Source organism: Pipistrellus hanaki (assembly GCF_964339955.1).
Source record: "Pipistrellus hanaki genome assembly, chromosome: 7".
NCBI lineage: Eukaryota > Metazoa > Chordata > Mammalia > Chiroptera > Vespertilionidae > Pipistrellus > Pipistrellus hanaki.
Window position 1 is genome coordinate 84272262 of NC_140509.1, and position 17892 is coordinate 84290153.

General features: G+C 48.8%; 1 protein-coding gene across 4 annotated transcripts in view; it reads left to right on the top strand.

The window, feature by feature from the left end:
• Positions 1–4632: 4632 nt before the first annotated feature.
• The window catches only part of ARID1B (AT-rich interaction domain 1B), a 323274-nt gene continuing 310014 nt past the window's right edge, over positions 4633–17892 (top strand). For all 4 annotated transcript variants that reach the window (XM_084889694.1, XM_084889695.1, XM_084889696.1 and 1 more), the window contains exon 1: positions 4633–5934. In XM_084889694.1, coding sequence (XP_084745820.1) covers positions 4648–5934 — 1287 coding nt within the window. In that variant the 5' untranslated portion in view covers positions 4633–4647. The remainder of the gene's footprint in view (positions 5935–17892) is intronic.

Sequence of the window (17892 nt, forward strand, 5' to 3'; positions counted from 1 at the left end):
TTTTCAGCCCAACCCGCATTTCCTCCGGCCCCTGGGAGGTCTGCTTCTCCTTTGCTTCCCTCCCAGAGCTGGGATCTCCCCAGAGCAGGTTATCTCTGTGCAGTTAGGCTTCACCTTTCTTAGGGATCTTCTCACTGAGGTCTGGCAGGCTCTCGCGGCGCAGTGAGGTGATTTCTATGTGTCACTGTCGCAGCCACAGAGCCTAGGAGGGCCAGGATGGATGGATGGGAAGGTCACCTTCCTTCTGCTCCTGTGGGCTGTGCTTCGGGAGGGAACCTTTTACACACATGGTCCCGGAGACAGAGGCCACCAGCACCACAGAGGAGCGTGGCTCCAGAGGAGGCATCCCAGGGTCAGGACAGTCTAGTATAAGATAAAAGGTGCAATTTCCAATATGTAATAAGGTATCCCATCATGGATGTCACTGGGATTGCTATGTTTTTAGGGACTTTGGAGAGAAATTGTACCGTAATAGTTTAATGTTGAATTTGACTTAAGGTTCTGAAAGTCTAGTTCCAACAGTGTTAGGTTCCCAGTGTCAAAGCTGAGGAGATGGGGGTTCGGTGCCCCCACTGGCAGCCAACAGGCCTACAGGAACAATGTTGGGTGGGAATCAGAAGTCGGAGCTGCTTGCTGACTATTCAAGCCCTCCATGTTTCAGTGAAGCCAGACTGTTTTAGGACCAATGTAATGTTTACCTTTTTTATTCTCAAAAAGGCAATTCTAGATAAAATTCTTGAATCTACAAGGTAGATTCTAGATAAATTTGTTGAATGCATCAGTGTTTATTATCCCCCCATCAAAGTTTATTATCCCCACTAGAATATTCTTCTCAAGTACAATCGTGCTATTTATTGATCATCAGAGTCCCAAATTCATTCAAATTATTTGCCTAGATTTTTAAAAATCCTAATTGTTTTGCATCCTAAACGTATGGACCACTATTAATGTATCATGGTTGCTTTAAATCAAATGGTATATCCCATATTTACTCAGTTATTCACCGCTAACGTCTAAATCGGGGAAGTGAAAAGGACAATTGTTTAGCGTTCTTTCAAGTCCCTGACCGGGATCAGTAGGGAAATCCCATTAGCTCCATTCATCGCGTTTCTCATAAATCTAAAAGGAAAGCAAGTATCCAAAGCCTCCTTCTTTGGTAGTTCTTATTTGTAAAACCCTGACAGGGCTTAATTCCAAATTGCTTCCAAATTATGTAAAGAATACTGAGAAATATGATGGGTAGTGAATCGTGATAGTTTCAGTTACTGAATAAATACCCAGAACACTAAAAGGGGACTAATCTGAAAGCAAACAGTCTGATGGGCTCCGGCGAGGCAAAAGGAACTGTGGCATTCTTCAACTGCCATCTGGCCCCGTCCTCGGAGCGGCAAGCCGGACGGCCTTTTATTCAGCACCCTGAAACGTATTCAAAGGAGCTGCATTTGAATATTAATTTTTCATATTGTTAACCACACACACACACACACAAAACCAAGCTGTTTTTGCAGCCAAAAAGGAATGTTTAACAAAATAATCCTCTGGCTAAACACGAGGGCACGGGGCAACCTGTGGGCGGGAGCCTGCTGTGTGCGGGTGGCCCTTGGGCCGGGTCCAGGCTTCCACCTCTGCGGCCTCTTTGTGGCCAGAGCAACTTATTAAAGTTGTCATCACGGCTTGACATTTGGGCAGGAGGTGTAAAAATAAGGAATTCATTAGGAAAAACGAACGCAGTGATTTCTACTACCTTTTCATCAAAAGAGAAAATAATGTAGGATTGCCATGTAGGGTAATGGAGGCAAGTGATGGTAGAATTTGCAGTCCACCCTGCGTTTTTGGGCGATGTGAATCTGTCTCATCACCTTCTGAGGGACTCCCGACAATTGCCATTTTGTTTACTAAGTCTTGGGTTTTGAAATGAAACGATCAGAGGCCTTAATTTTGTTTTCGAGGTGTGTGTGTGAAAAGGGTCAGTTGAGTAGATAGAAGGCCGCTACTTGTCTTCGGTGAGATGCTTCTAAAAAGGTATTTCAGCACTCTCTCTGGTTTAAAAGACAAAACCAAGTCCTGCTGGCTTTGTGCTGTGCTTCTCTCACAGCCTGCAGTGCCTTCTGTCTGCTGCAGGGTGTGGCATCTGCCATCGGGGAGCAGAAACTGGCATGTGTCGCCTGGTAGAGCAGACTGATTGCATTGTGCTTGGGGCCCTCTATTCCAGAGCCTGTTGGTTCAGTCTTCTAGATGACTTGCTGAAGCAAACAGACTTAAAAAAGATTTTGACTTACATCCCCCCCCCTTTTTTTTTAACTTTCATGACTTTTCATGAAATAATATTTTAAAAGAAATGTGCCAGAGCTGAACTTGATGACTCAATTTTCCGTTTTAGAATTAGTTATTAAAGATAAGCCAGAAATATGGCTACCCTTGTATGAACTGACTTTGTATTTCATCAGTTTGAAAAAAAAAATATACCTTTTTGATTGTATGTATATATTTAGTTTGACTATAAATGTCTAAAAGCATAAATATGTAATTGATTTTTAGAATATATGCATATACACACATAAACAAGAGACATATATTTATATTTGCAGGTGAAAACTTAACAAGTTCAACTTATGTGATATAATGCATATAATTAGTATGCACTGGATTTGAAGATATAAAGGGAGAAAATCCAGAAGAAAAATGTCAAAAAGGCACAGTAACAAAGATGTAGTGTTCTCTTGGCAAAAACTGATGAATGATTTGGTGTGAATTCACCTTACAGTTGTTATTCTCTCTTGCACAGGATGATATAACCGGTCTTCCAATTGTTCGCATAGATTGCAATTTGTTGTTTCTCCTCCATAATAACCCTAGGGTAAGCACGTGACTCCCTTCCCCCCTGATGGGTCCCGCGTTTTTCCCATCTATCCTTTTCTATTTTGTCATGTAACATTGACACTTGGTCAAGCAAACAAATATAACCACTGCACTTGAAATAAACTGAAATAGTCTTTATGAAAAGCTGGAGAATGAAATCATTTTACAAAACTCCATTCTACCAAAATCATATATTATTTCAGCTGGTGTGACCTCTCGAAAGCTCTGGTTTCCAATGCTTTCCGTCCATGAAAACGGAGTCCACACTAGTGCAAGGGAGTCATTGCTTAGGCTGAGGAGGCTTTGTGGATAGTCAGGGTGTCACCTGGTAATAAATGAACAATAAACACACCTAAAATGCCGTAAAGTGGTAAAAAACAATGTAGTATTTATTGTTTAAAGAACAAAGCATGGGACATTTCTACTCTAGGATTAGGTATGATCGATTTATATCATTATTGATCTTATGTTTATTAAATATAACGTGTTTTAAATTACTTAGAAATGAACTCATCTCGGGAAGATTAATTGTGAATATTAACCTCTGCAACATGGGGAAAGGTGTCATATGGATTTATAAAGGTCTGAGATGGGCCGCAGCAGCTACTCTGTCCGGCACCGACAGTTACATTTCCATGTGCACGTTGTTGGGGTCACAGCACACCCTTCTCACTGGAGGAGACTTCCTTTCAGAGGACAGACACGTGTAAGAAAGGCTCTCCTCTAGGGGTACTGTTTCCAGTTTTCACCGATAACCCTGCACATGTGCACGAGGTGCCTTCAACACAGTTACATTAACATCAACTGCGGGGCAGGGGCAGGTACTCAAGTTGTGCGCAGGGTACACAGGTTCCGGGCTGTGGCTAACCCTCACTCCAGCTCCTCGTTTGAGTTTGGAGAAGTTGTGGGAATTAAGGCCGATGGCCCCGAACCCGGGCCGCGAGGCCAGAGGCGCCTTCGGGAAGGTTACATAACCGCGGGGAGAGGCCCTGCGGCCGCACGATCGCTCCTACATTTCCTCTCCCCGCCGGCTCCTCCGAACCCGTGGGGACAACGGAAAACTTTGTCCGCGGCCCTTCTCTCTCCCTTTTGTGTGTGTGTGCCCGTCACACCCGTCCTCCGGCTTCGCCCCGCTCCCTTCCGACGGGAGAGCGAACACGCGGCGCCCGGCGGCCAGGAGAAGGGGAGAGGGGAGAGCGCGGGCTCGGCCGCCCCAGCCGCCGCCGCGCCGGGCCGCGGGGCACGTCCAGGCCGCGTCCTGCGGTGCGAAGCCGGGGAGGACGGTGCTCCTCGCTCGCCGCGGGGCCGGGCGGCGCAGCCGGGCGCCCGTTTTTGCCCAAATCCGGGCGCGAGAGGAGAAAAGTTTCCTTTAAACCCGAACTCAAACTTCCTCCGTGAACCCCCGGCGGGAGCGGGCCGGGCCGGGCCGCGAGGCGTGCCTCCGGCTCCGGCCCCGCGCGGCCCGGGGAGGGGGCGCCGGTCCCGCCGGCCGGGGCCGTGGGTGCCCAGGGCGCGGAGGGGAAGGGGGGTTATTGTCCCCCCGCCCGGCCGGCCGCCACGCCGCCGATCATGGCCGCGCGGGCGGGCGGCGGCGAGCGGCGGGCGCCCCCCGGGCCGTGCCCGGCGCCCGGGGCCCGCAGGCGGGGGCGCTGGGGGGCGGCGGCCCGGACAGCGCGCACCCCCGCCCCCCGCGCCCCGGGCCCGAGCGGAGCACGGCCCTGAGCGCGGCCGCCGGCAGCCCCGGCGCCCTCCGCCGCCGCCGCGCCCTCCGCCCGGGCCCGCTCCGCCATGGAGCCGGGGCTGCTCCCCAACCACAGCCCGCCGGCCGCGGGCGAGGCCCCCGCCGCGCCCCTCCCGCAGCCCCGCCGCCACCGTGCCCACCGCCACCTCCATGCCCACCGCCCGCCCCGCCGCCCCGCGCCGCCCCCCGCCAGCCCCGGCCCCGGCGGCGCGGCTCCGCCCGGCCCCGCCATGGAGCCGCCGCCGCAACATGGAGGCGCCAAGGACAGTGCCGCGGGCGGCCGCGCCGACCCGGGCCCGCCTCCGCCTCCGCCGGCCCCGCCGGGCGCCGAGCACGACGCGCCGCCCAAGATGGGGGAGCCGGCGGGCGGCCGCTGCGAGCCCGCGGGCCCGGGCGCGCTGCCGCCGCCGCTGCCTCCGCCGCCGGGGCCGGGGCCGGCGGGGGGCGGCCCGGAGCCCGCTCATCGCTGCGGCGGCGCCGGCCCCGCGAGCGGCGGCCGCGCCGGGCCCGGCTTTGATCAACATGGCGGACAACAAAGCGCCGCGCTGGGGGTGATGCGCGCCGCCCCGGCCGCCGCCGCCCCCGGCGGCACCGACCCCCTGCGCGGCGCCCTCGGAGGCCACCCCGGCGGCCAGTGCAACCATCATCCGGGCTACGGCCGGCCCGGCGCGGGCGGCGGCGGCGGCGGCGGCGGCGGCGGCGGAGGAGGAGGTGGAGGAGGAGGAGGAGGAGGAGGAGGAGGAGGAGGCAACGCAGGAGGAGGAGGAGGAGGAGGAGGAGGAGGAGGAGGAGGAGCGGGAGCGGGAGCTGTGGCGGCGGCGGCCGCGGCGGCGGCAGCAGCAGCAGGCGGCGGCGGCGGCGGCTATGGGGGCCCGTCCTCGGGGCTCGGGGCGCTGAGCTCCCCCCGGCAGCAGCGGCAGCAGCAGGGCGGCGGCGGCGGCATGATGATGGGCCCCGGCGGCGGCGGGGCCGCGAGCCTCAGCAAGGCGGCCGGCGGCGCGGCGGCGGCGGGGGGCTTCCAGCGCTTCGCCGGCCAGAACCAGCACCCGTCGGGGGCCACCCCGACCCTCAACCAGCTGCTCACCTCGCCCAGCCCCATGATGCGGAGCTACGGCGGCGGCTACCCCGACTACGGCGGCCCCGGCGCGCCGCCGCCGGCGCAGCCCCAGCCCCCGGCCCCGGCGGCGGGCGGCCCGCAGGCGGCGGGCATGGGCTTGGGCAAGGACATGGGCGCCCCGTACGCCGCCGCCGGCCCGGCCTGGGCGGCCGCGCAACAAAGGAGCCACCCGGCCATGAGCCCCGGCGCCCCGGGCCCCGGCATGGGCAGACCGCAGGTGAGCGCGGCGCCGGGCCTGCTTCCGCCGCGGCCTCGCGCGCGCCCGGCCCTAGTTTCTTTCTTTCCGCGACTTTTCCGCGTCCCGGCGGGAGGCGGGGGCCGGCGCCCGGGCCGCTTTCGGGGGCGGGGGCCCGGGGCCGGGGAGGGGTGCGCGGCCCGGGGGCCGAGGGCCCGGGGCCCGGGGCGCGGGGGCTGGCCGAGGCCGGCCCGGCGCGGACACGGCCGGCGCCGCGCTCCCCGCCGCCACCCCGCCCCGGGCCGGGCCGCGCGCCGCCGGGACTGCGCCGCCGGGTGGCCGCCGGGTGGGCGCCGGCGCGGGGACGGGGACGGGGACCGGGACCGGGACGGGGACGGGCGGGCGGGCGGGCGGCTTTTGTAACGCCATCGGGCGGACCGGCCGGACCGCGGCCCCGGCCCCGGGTGGCGCCTCCCCGGGGGAAGGAGCGCGGCGCCCGGTCCCCGCTCCCCGCGCCGCGCGCCCCAAGGTGACGGGCGCCGAGCTTTGTGGCCGCCGCGCGCCGTCCGGGTCCGCCGTCCGCCCGGAGACGCCCGGGGCGGGCCCGGGAGCGGACACACACCCGGGGAGCACCGGGGCGGAGGGGGGCACCGGGAGCCTATCGATCGCCTCCCGAGCCGCCGGGAAGCCGGCCTCGGCGGCGGCGCCCGCGGAGTCACCTTCAGCGGACGGGGCCGAGGGCCGCGCCGGGCGCGGGAGCGTGTTCCGATCGGGGCCAGCGGGCTGTGTGCGGCGGGGCCGGGCCCGGGCGGCGGGGGAGGGGGCCCCGGGCCGGGTGTACTGGGGTTCTCGTTCGTGTGCGGCCCCGGCCCCGCAGCGCGGGGGGAAGCGCCCTGCTGGCCGGCCGTGGCCGCTCGCAGGCCGGGCCGAGGCCGGCGCTCCGCGGCGGAGGTTTGGAATTTGAATTGTGGAGGTAAACTGGCTGTAATAGTCTCCAGACAGCTGCCTCCGAGTTGACATCTAATCTGCCATCTGATTGGCTCCCCTCTCACCATTGGGCATTTAGCTCTGCTGATGTAAATACAAGTGCGAGCCGCACCGTGCACCGTCCCCAGTCCCCGCCGCGGAGCACGGCCGGCCCTGCCGCAGGCAGACCCGCGGCTGGGCGGCAGCGAAAGGCTGACATGGTTACGAATTTTTAATAAGGGGATCACATACATAGGACAGGACGCTGGTGTCCAGCGTTGGGCATCTCTGACACTCAGATCTGTGACAGCCCTAACCCAGACGTTGTTGCCTGTGAAGATATGGCAGTTGAATAATTAAACCAAGGATTTTTTTTTTTACACCAATTTTTGGATTTTTTAAGCTTTTGTAAAAGTACCATTTCCAGAGCCAACTAGGAGAAGTATTTGAGTTATGTCCTCACACTTTAATGTAAATGGAAAGTTAGGCTATTAAAAATTGCAAGTTTGTGTTACACAATATCTTTTAGTGAAATTTAGCATCATAGCAAGGTTAAAGTTATATTTATAATAATTTACGTTTGTAACAGTTCTGCTTTGAGGTGTTTGTAGATGAGATGTTTTAGTTGGAATTGACATTATATTTATAAAACATGAAGTGGGAACAACATGATGTTTACTGGTAATTAGTTAAAAGGGAAAAGTGGACATTTTTGTGAAATACTAAAAGTTATTTCATATTCACTTATTTGGAGAAGATAGAAGTGCTCCAAAAACCTTTCTTTTCTCCCTTGATTATTTTGTGAGGTTGAGTAATGCGAGCCTTTTTGAACTGCTTACACAATGAGTTAGGGGAACTAGATTGCATGCACGTTGTGTTAGGTGTGTTTCTTCCAAATAATTTTTCATTCATAGGCCTTTTAATGTTAAGAAAGTTATTAGAGTTTTAGTCTATTACAAAGCAATAACAGTGGTTGTAATATATATTTTCACTCAGCTCATTTACTTAGGAAGTTGTATTTTAATAATGATCATATCTTAGAGGAGAGACTTGTCTGAGTGATTGAAAGACTGAATTTAACTGATCCTCATGGCCACTGCTTTCAAACCTATACTTAGTGGGGTTTTACTTTTAATTATAATATATTTTCCACTCTTGATAGAAAACTTGGCTACTTCAATTTTTATTTTTTGAATCGCACAGGTAAAAACAGAGAGAAACCTTATGAAAATGTACCCACGTAATTAACTTAGAAAAGACTTGCTTTGTCAGTTTGCTTTTAAAGGGACAGTTTCAAATTCACATCGTTTGTAGACTGGAAATAAAAGGATGAGAGAGGCAGATGCAAGTTCGTGCTACTTTACAGTATCATCTCTTAATGGCACCAGTCATTTTAAGTATTTTGTTTTCTTGGAATGAGAGTGAATCCATTATGTCCTCAGTGTGACCCTGGGGAATAGCTTTATTTTTGAGGGGGAGACAAATGACAGGCATGTGACCTAGATTCACAGATTCCTTTTAGGTGCCTTACCGTGTAACATGTGGAATGTGTCTTCTTTATATTTTTCTTTTTGGAATGGTAGTATCACTTAGTGTTTGCCCTGGTAAATGACTAAGAAACAGTCATTTGTCCAAAACATTAAATTACTACATAACTATAGGTCATAAAATGCTATTAAATCACATTAAATGATGAAATTTTCTTGTGGCTTTTAACGCATTTAGTTTCGTTTTTGATTTTAGGAAACGGTTTATATTGGGTGGCAAATGTTTTTGTAATTAGGAACAAAGCATGCATATATTGTAGGAGGAAGCACGTTTTGAAAAGTGAAATAAGCCATTTTATGACACAGTTTTGGGTTTTTGTGAGAGAAAGTATTCAGATAGAGCAGTTTCAGGAGGAATATTGAGACTTGCTCATATAACTGAGATTTTATAATGTCTACATGTATACTGAATTCCAGTAATGCTATTTTAACTTTAGTTTTATAGATTGTAACACAATATAATAAAAAACCTTATCATTAAAAGGAAAGTGATTAGCTGGCCTGCAAAGCAGGAAGTTAAAGGCTGGTTCCTGATTACCTTAAAATTTGTATGATATGTTACAGCTAGCATAACCATCACTCCCCACTTCCCCTACCCCAGTGAAATCTTACCCTATCTGATATTTTAAATCTTGTAAAAAGAATTTGTGGCCTAGATTTCTGTATTTGCCGATGTATAGCTGGCTGGCTGGCTGCTCTGTCATCAGAAGATGTGGAATTAGCATCTGCGGTTCATAGAAAAGGCCTATTATGTAAGAAACAAAGAGAATATAATGAAAATACCTACAAATTTTCTGTTTTCCTAGGTTCTATGGGATGAAATTACGCATGGCTTAAAATTGTTTTCGTTGGAGAGCCTGTTTTCTGTGGACTTACTTTTGACAGTTCTTTTTTTAAAGGCAGCTACTCTTTTAAGAAGCTATCACTTAAATTTACATTCATATTAACACAAAATCAATAAGTGTATTCCAGGAGGAAGCAACATAGTCTTACCTTGGATCTATAATGAGGACCTTTAATGCCTCTTTTTTCTTTGGTTTGGTTTTTTATCTGTGTTTAGGAATGAATTTTTGGCAAGGCTTTATATACTTGTTTCATTTTCCCTGTGTCATATGGTATCAGGGGTGTGTATCTGACCCCAAGCAGCATGTGCCTTCGTTAGAAATGAGAATGCTGTTTTTACTTTGGTATAAAATAGCATTAATTCTGGTTTGAGAACTGCTTTTAAGAATATAAGACCATGTAGAGGAAGACTCTGAATATAAACTCATTTTGGTAATTTATTAGGCACAGACATTTTTTAAAAGATAGGGGTAATAGAATGGGGCTGTGTTTTCAGTTCTGCTTCTTATTAATGGCCTGTATTACTTTGTAATTTGGGGCAGGGTGTATCTAACAAAATGACTTTTGATCTAATGGGAACTTACTTATTTCTCTAGGATAAATACCGCCATGACAGGCAAGCTGAAAAGATGATTATTTCATTTATTTAACCCTGTCCTCTCCCAGAGAGAAAGTGGTTCGATTTAACATTTGTTGGGGCCTCTGCCATTTTGCTACTTTTTTGAAGACTGATTTGGAGATATCGGTTTCAGATGTATTAGTGTGGGAAACTGTGTTAGCTTTTGCCCAGTGTCCTAAATATAGAGGCTCTTCTCACCATCCTAGACTGACACCGTTCTGTGTGCTCTGATCCATGTTTGCGGAAAAGGAACTAATATTTCACTTGTGTCGCTCTCATTTTGGGCTGTGTGTAGATTTGTAAATTTGAGGCTTATATTTATGCTTGAAAGAACTGTCGTGTGTTACTGAAAGCAGTGGATTTATGAAGGCGCAAAATGAATATTAAACTCATTCCGTTAATTGTTTTTGCAGTATTTAGATTTTGAAAATGGCTGTTAGAAAATTTTTATGACATTTTAAAATGCTGTTTGTACTTAAGGGGCCTCTGGGATTGGGTGGTTTTTGGTAGCTTGCCTTTTGAGAGGGTGTCCTTCCTTCACCAGCAGGCCTGTGCAGGTTCTCGGTGGGTATGTAAAGTGGAGCCACACACGGGCTGTGCGTGCCTGCTTGAGGCAGAGCAGTCCCCAGTCCTGGTTCCCTGTGGTGTGGGAAACTCATCCACAAGGATAGATATGTATTTATGTGACATAAATGTACATCTGTTTATTCAGAGTTGCTTTTTCCAGTTCGGAGGCTATTTATACAAGTCTAAGTGGCCCTCTTTGGTTTGAGTGATTGAAGGAATTAATTTTGATCTAAAAACCCAGTAATACTTTAGTGACTTTTTCTTTTAGAAATTTGATGGAAAAAAAAAAGACTTAGGTACCATTGCCTTGATATAATTAAATATTCACTTATATTGCTTTATGCTAACATCAGAATGCAGGGAATCATTGAAATATGTACATGTATTAAGTAGTTTTAGCACTTCACATCAATTGAATAAATGAGTGAATTTATTTATCAAAGTAAAATATATGTTTCCACAGTAAGTTTTCAGTAAACATGTGCTATTTTCAAAATCTAACTAGGAGTAATTCTAAGAAAACTAATTCCTTAGATTTATTTATTTGAATAAGATCCAACAGGCACTTTTCAAACCCACTTCTGAGTGGATCAGTGCCACGAATATTAGAAGGCTGCTGAGTTTGACAGATGAACTAGGGATTCTCATTTGTTTCTTGCGAGGAAAGAGCCTAGCACCCTAAAATCTTCAGCCTGTCTGCTTTACCGGGGTGGGTGGCAGCAGCATCTGCGCATCGGCCGCAGCAGCCAGGCCTCCTGAGTTGCTAGCCACCTCTGCGCCTGCGCTTCTCCGCGTCTGCAGTGGCCTGGAAAGAGGGACCAGAGAGCCACCCGAGGTCATTCCTTGTTCGGTGACTCTGGAAGGGAAGCCATGCATGATGAAATCAGAAGGAAATCCTAGACCACATTAGAAAAAGTGGGCAGGGATGCCCTGGCTGGTTTGGCTCAGTGGATAGAGTGTTGGCCTGTGGACTGAAGGATCCCAGGTTCGATTCCGGTCAAGGGCATGTACCTTGGGTGCAGGCACATCCCCAGTGGGGGTGTTCAGGAGGCAGCTGATCGCTGTTTCTCATCGACGTTTCTAATTCCCTATCCCTCTCCCTTCCTCTCTATAAAAAAAAACAACAATAAAATATGTTAAAAGGGGGGGATGCTACAAAATTACATTCATGTATTTTTTTTATTGTATTAATATATACACAACAAAATTCACCATTTTGATTATTTTTAGGTGTACAATTCAGTGGCATTAAGTATATTTGCATTGTTTTGAAGGCATCACTCCATTTCCGGAACTTTTTCATCTTCCCAGATTAAAACAAAAAATTATTTTTTCTTCATGTCCAATTTTAAAGCTGTTAGTTATTGCCCGGGCAGTGTGGCTCAGTGGTGGAGCGTCAACCCATGAACCTGGGGGAGGGGGGGAGGTCATGGTTCTATTCCTGGTCAGGGCAGAGGCCCAGGTTGCTGGCTCAATCCCCAGTGTGGGGCGTGCAGGAGGCAGCTGATCGATTATTCTCTCTCATCATCATTGATGTTTCTCTCTCTCTCTCCCTTCATCTCTGAATTCAATAATAAAAAATAAAATAAAAAAACCCTGTTAGTTACTAATGTGGATTGTAAGTAAGTAAAATAATCTTATTTTTATAACTATTAATCTTGACACTTCATAGTTTGTTAGTAAATTCTCCCTCAAACGCTCCTTAGGAATGTTAACGGGGTTTTTGTTTGTTTGTTTTAGCCTGTTACTTCCTTCTAATTCCAGCATTGGGGTAATTGGCCCAGATTTTGCCTTTTTGGGAATGTTTGTTGTGTAGGTTAGTGTCCTCATTGTCAGTTACATCATTAAAAGTTTGTTGATAGAAACCTGGGACTCTGTTAGGTAATAGGGGATGGAAATGAACTGTTACCAGGATCATTTTCCCCTTACTTATCTCTCCCGTCTTTTGCATTTTTAGCCATTTTTTAAACTTATTGGTTTTATCTCCTGCTATTACTGAAAGCCATTTACAGTGATAATTGTTTTCTATTTGTGTTTTAAGTCCTGGGGCATCCCCCTCCCCCACCCTAGAGCAGACAACCCGTCCACGTGGTGCTGTGTCCATGGCCACGCTCCTCAGCCCCAGATCGTGCTTCCCCCTCATGTTTTTAATTTCTAGTTCTCTGTAAAACTGCAGAAATTCTTGGTATGTGGAAACATTCCTAAATTAAGAGGATCGGCCTTTTGATTATGTTTTAGAAGCAGCTGCAAAGGGATGCTGCTTAGGTTCTGAGGAATCTCCTGTGAACAGGCTTTCTGTGTGAAGCGTTGGGGTTGTCTTTCGATGCTCTCGGTGCTGGCATGGAGCTGCATCTTTCCGGGATCCGTTATGTCTCAGCCCCGGGCGCTCAGAGGGCACAGAGGAAGTCAGCTGTGATGTGAGTGCTGGTGTTGGGCAGCAACACGGACTTCCTAAGGTGTGAACGTCCAGTATTTGTGTGTGCTGCGAGGTGCATGTTAGATAAATATCTACTCCAGATGATCGATTGGCAAATATTTATCGAGCACCCATTTTCTTAGTCAGCCTTTGGGCCAGACACAGCCGGTAGCCAGGGCGCCGGGACCGCAGCTGCTCTGGTCGCAGTTCAGGCAGAGCGCCTGCGCCCCCTGTACCTGGGCAAGGCGGGCTGGCCTCACTGGCTTAGTTACACACCGTGCAGACAGCAGCCATGTGGGCCTGTGTTCTTTTGGGGGGTGGGGCAGAGGATTTTGGCAAAACAAATCGTTGTAGATTGTTGTGATATAGCTGATCTGAGCGAGTGACTCTTCCATTTCTACCAGTCAATGACTGGCTTTATGCCAGGGCAAAATATAGATCCACTACAGAGAGTAATAACTAAAAAAAGGACAATGTAATCACTGTGGAATTTATACAGCACGGTCACTTTCTCTATCTCTGCTTTCTACATGACGGGGGCTCTTGGAAAAACAGGTGAAACAGCCTGCTCAGATTGAGGAAGACGCTCAGGTCGCTGAGTGCTGCTGTGACTGCGTAGTAATGTGTGCTGCTGAGGAGCCAGCCCTCGCCTGCTCCCGGGCCTGGGGCACGCCTCTCGAAGGCAGGCCTGAGGGCCGCGGAGGCTGCTCCAGAGGTCTGAGCATCTCCTTTCCAAGCTACGGTGCTAACCACTTCACAGCCTTATTTCGAAAGGATTGTTAAAATGATAAAATTCCTCTAGAGTCGACCATAGATCTATACAGGGTGAGGCAAAAGTAGGTTTACAGTTGTGAGTATCAAAGCAAGTTTATTATGATGTTATTTTCCATGTGAACAACTCTAAACCTGCTTTTGCCCACTTGTATATATCAAACTACAAACCCTTTTTAATATTCTTTAAATTTTGTGCTTCCAGTTTGTATTTTTTATGATAAATTCACTTTACCCACTGAATTATAAATGACCTTGGAAATATAAATATAAAACATTGCTGCTGTACTGCTGAGCAAGTGCCTTTCTGAAGAAGCGTACATATTGCTGAGGAGACGGGTATGTTTGTTGTGTATTAATTCATCCTGTCGTGAGGAGTGATGAGAGAACACCGATATGTCGCACGGCCTCTGATGTGAACGAAAGGCCATGGGCCTGGAGTGAGCGCCCTTTTCTCTGCGGCGGGCGGGAGCTCTGTTCCCGGTCCGGAGTGCTGCCTGCGGGCAGGGTTACCATGGAGGCCGTTGCTGTAAATCCCGTGGCACCTGTAGCACCTCTTCTTCCTCACCTTCCTTCCCATTGGGTTCTGTTCTCGCCTGGCCCTGCCCCACTGCAGGCTGTGGCGGGAGACAGGTGACCCCTGGTCCCTCCAGCTGCACAATCCTGGGTGATTTTGAACTTAAGAAATAGTGCCTAACCAGCTGTGCACCACCGAACAGCTTATTAAACTGCACCAGCTCCTAGCTATGTTCCTGAACAGAAGCTGAGACTGAATTCCACTGTCATTTCCTCGCAAAGTGTGGTTTTGTGCTGGATGGGACTCAGGTAAACAGTTCCATGAGTTGATTTGGTTTACCAGTAGAGACTATGGTGATGCCATTGGCACACAATGTTGCCTCACTTACTATTCCAGCCTTAATATCAATTAGTAAATCCTGTTCTCTGGCCAAGAATCATTCCTTCCTTATACTCCTTAGACCTTCGCACTTTCATGATCTGCAAAAATGACTGGCTTTTTACGGGAAGTACTTTCTGCAAAGGAACCAAGTTCTCAAAATTTGAAACTAGGCTTTTTTTTGGATTCTGGGTGGTGGACGTGAGCTCTCTCATTAGTTGCTTCTGTGTCTGCTTCACTTCACTGGATGTAAGATTCAGATTTGGGCCTAGCCAGAGTGCAGTTTGCTAGGGCTGCTCCCCAATAGTCAATCAGGGAATGTCACTTCTGCGAATGCCCGGGCCTGCCTCACGTCTGCAGAGAACAGCCTTTCTTTTTAATTTTTTATGCTGAGATTTATACAAGTATCAGGCACCAAATTCAATTCTATTATGAACAAATACTTACTGAGCACCACCTGGAGCTTAAGATACAAAGAGTAAATATCTCACATGATCCATAATTTCCCCTGGTGAATTATCATAGAGTCCTGGTTTTTAACTGAGTGGAAATGAAAATGAATGGCTACCTCATCGTTCCGCGGCTCTGTGCAGAGACTGGCCCTCACAGTGCGGCCTCTAAGAACTCTTGCAGAGTGGTGGATGATGGCCCACACTGAACCTTTCCTGGTCAGTGTCCGTTCCAGGCATCTGTCCTGTCCGTGTTTCCCTGTGCCATGTGGAAGGCCAGTCCCCTGGAGCTTGTTCCTAGGTGCTGTGACATTGATGAGAAAGTGGTCTGTATTTGGGCTTTGTTTTCCTGCTAAATCGTGACTTAGGCTGTCGTTAGCATGGCGGAATTAAAGTTCAGTTCACTTGGTTGGACTGAACAGCTCTGTGTCCGGGCTGTGGGACTCGGGCCTGTGGCATCGCCTGAGAGCTGGGCACACAGATGTCCGCGGGAGCCCGCGCTGGTGGTGATGGCACCTCGGCGACGGGGGCCTGGACCTTGAGGACTTGGTAACGCAGTGACTAAGGACTAGAGACCATACTACACAATTCAGCATCAACAGTGTGAGCGGGAGTTTGATTTTAGAGGGTCACCTCCCAGAGACTAGGTTTGGGCGGGGCGGGGAGGGCGAGAGGTTAGGAGTCAGAAATCTGTTTGCTAATGAGCTCCTATCAGCTGAGACCTGGCTGATGGGCTGCCCACCAGGAGGAGAGGGGTGGGGACTGCAGCTGGGCGAGGCCCCGGTGAAAGGCTAGAACCTGTGTGACCTGGGGCCAGCCTGTAGTTCCCTAACTTCTAAAGGGCCGGAAGGAGCACTGGATTGCTACAGCTGTGAGGAGCGGACTTTATAAAGTCCTGATAGAACGTTGTCATACACAACAAAGGACTACTTTCTCACGAACCAGGAATTAAAATGAGCTGGGTGTGGTTCTGTATTAGTCTCTCTTCTCAGAACAAGTATGTTAATACTTGAAGCTTATTTCTAATCTAGATGGTTCAGTTTTTGATTGCCCAATATGCCTTTACCTTGTGAGTATGTAGGAATAGAGTACATTATAGAGCAGCTGGTCACATCTCTGAGATGTCTTCTGTAATTGCCCAGTTTTTTTAGTCACATGTTTTTAACTGGTAAGGAACTATTCAGATCAATAATTGGAACACTGAATTCACAACTATGACCAAACATCGAGGGCCCTTGGTGTAGGGACACAGCAGCAGGTAAAAAGGGATCCTGAGGTGTTCACACATTGCTCATGTTTATCATAGAGGAATGTTCTTAGATTACTGAGTGGCTATTAGTGATTAAAGTAAATAGGGTAGTGTGTGGGGTATTTGTATTTTATAATACTTACCATTTCATTTAATTAGAAATATGGGTTGAGCCGAAACCTGTTTGGCTCAGTGGATAGAGCATCGGCCTGCGGACTGAAAGGTCCCGGTCAAGGACATGTACCTTGGTTGCAGGCACATCCCCTGTAGGGGGTGTGCAGGAGGTCGATGTTTCTCTCTCATCAATGTTTCTAGCTCTCTATCCCTCTCCCTTCCTCTCTATAAAAAAAATCAATAAAATTTATTAAAAAAAAGAAAAGAAAAGAAATATGGGTTGAGTAACTCTGGCCTCATAAGCAATCTAAATTGTGAGCTGGAAAAGATTGGTGGTACAATTTTCCAGTTTTAAAGTGGATCTTTTGCTTCTAATTATTTTTCATACATTAAACAAGTAGTTTATTATTGAAAGCTAACAGCTGTTAAAAGTTGTAGTTACATTGGTTATGATTTTGCTGGGTTTAAAAAGCTGCTCTCCCTCCCTCCCGTCCAGCTCCCTTCATTTGCTTTGGTCAGGGAGGGAAAGCAGCAGAGCTGTGCTTTGTCCCATGGTGTCCTCACCTGGTCCATTGTGTGGGCAGGAACGTGTCCTTCCTTCTCCATGTGAGAAGCTGGAGTGCTTCACAGCAGCTTTACTGGAATCTATAATTACTTAGTGGAAATAGGACGCAAAAAGCAGTTTTGTGTTTTGTCTTTTATTGTGCATTAAGTTCCTGTAATTTCCCATATTGTCATAATAATGAGGAGAGAGATTGGAATGAAGGAAGAAGATAAATTTTATTTAAGACAGTTATTTGTATTTGGATAACTTTAAGAGAATGTTGCTCTTTAGTCTAAATACCCTTTCCTGGTGGAAGCAGATTTTGGTTCTTCGAAAAACTAATACAACAAAGTTGTAATCAGCCCTTAAGAATCTGAACAGGCAAGTGCTTTGTAAAATATACATACTGCAAATATGTCCACCCAGTCTGTGTGGACATATTTGCAGTATGTATATTTTACAAAGCACTTGCATACAGAATATACAGGAACACCAACTAACCCAAAATAAGCAGAAACAACCAGTGTTTTAAGCATGCCAAGGACTTAGATATTTCACAAAAGCAGATACATGAATGGAGAAATAGCACAGGAAAAGACACAGCATCAGAGTGATGGCAATCAGAGCCTCAGTGAGAGACTCAGCAGCCGCTGGGCCGCTTAATAAACAGGACCCACGGCGAATGGAGGTAACAGGTGAGCACATGAGAAAAGGGACCTCTCGTGTTACTGGTGAGCCAGTCTGGAGGCCCGTTGGATTGTTCCTTCTGCAGTTAAACATATATCTATTCATTGATTCTGCAAAACCCATTCAGAGGAGTTTACGAAAGAGAAATAGAAACATTTCATAAAAAGACTCACAAGAATCTTCTCAGCATTATATTTATAACCCAAGTGTGGCAGTAACCCTAATGACCATCAATTAAAACATGGATAAACAAACAAACAAAAAACAACAAGAAAAAGGAGTTGTAATCAGATGTTTAGATAGTTGAGCCAGCTGGCTGTCAGTATGTTGAAG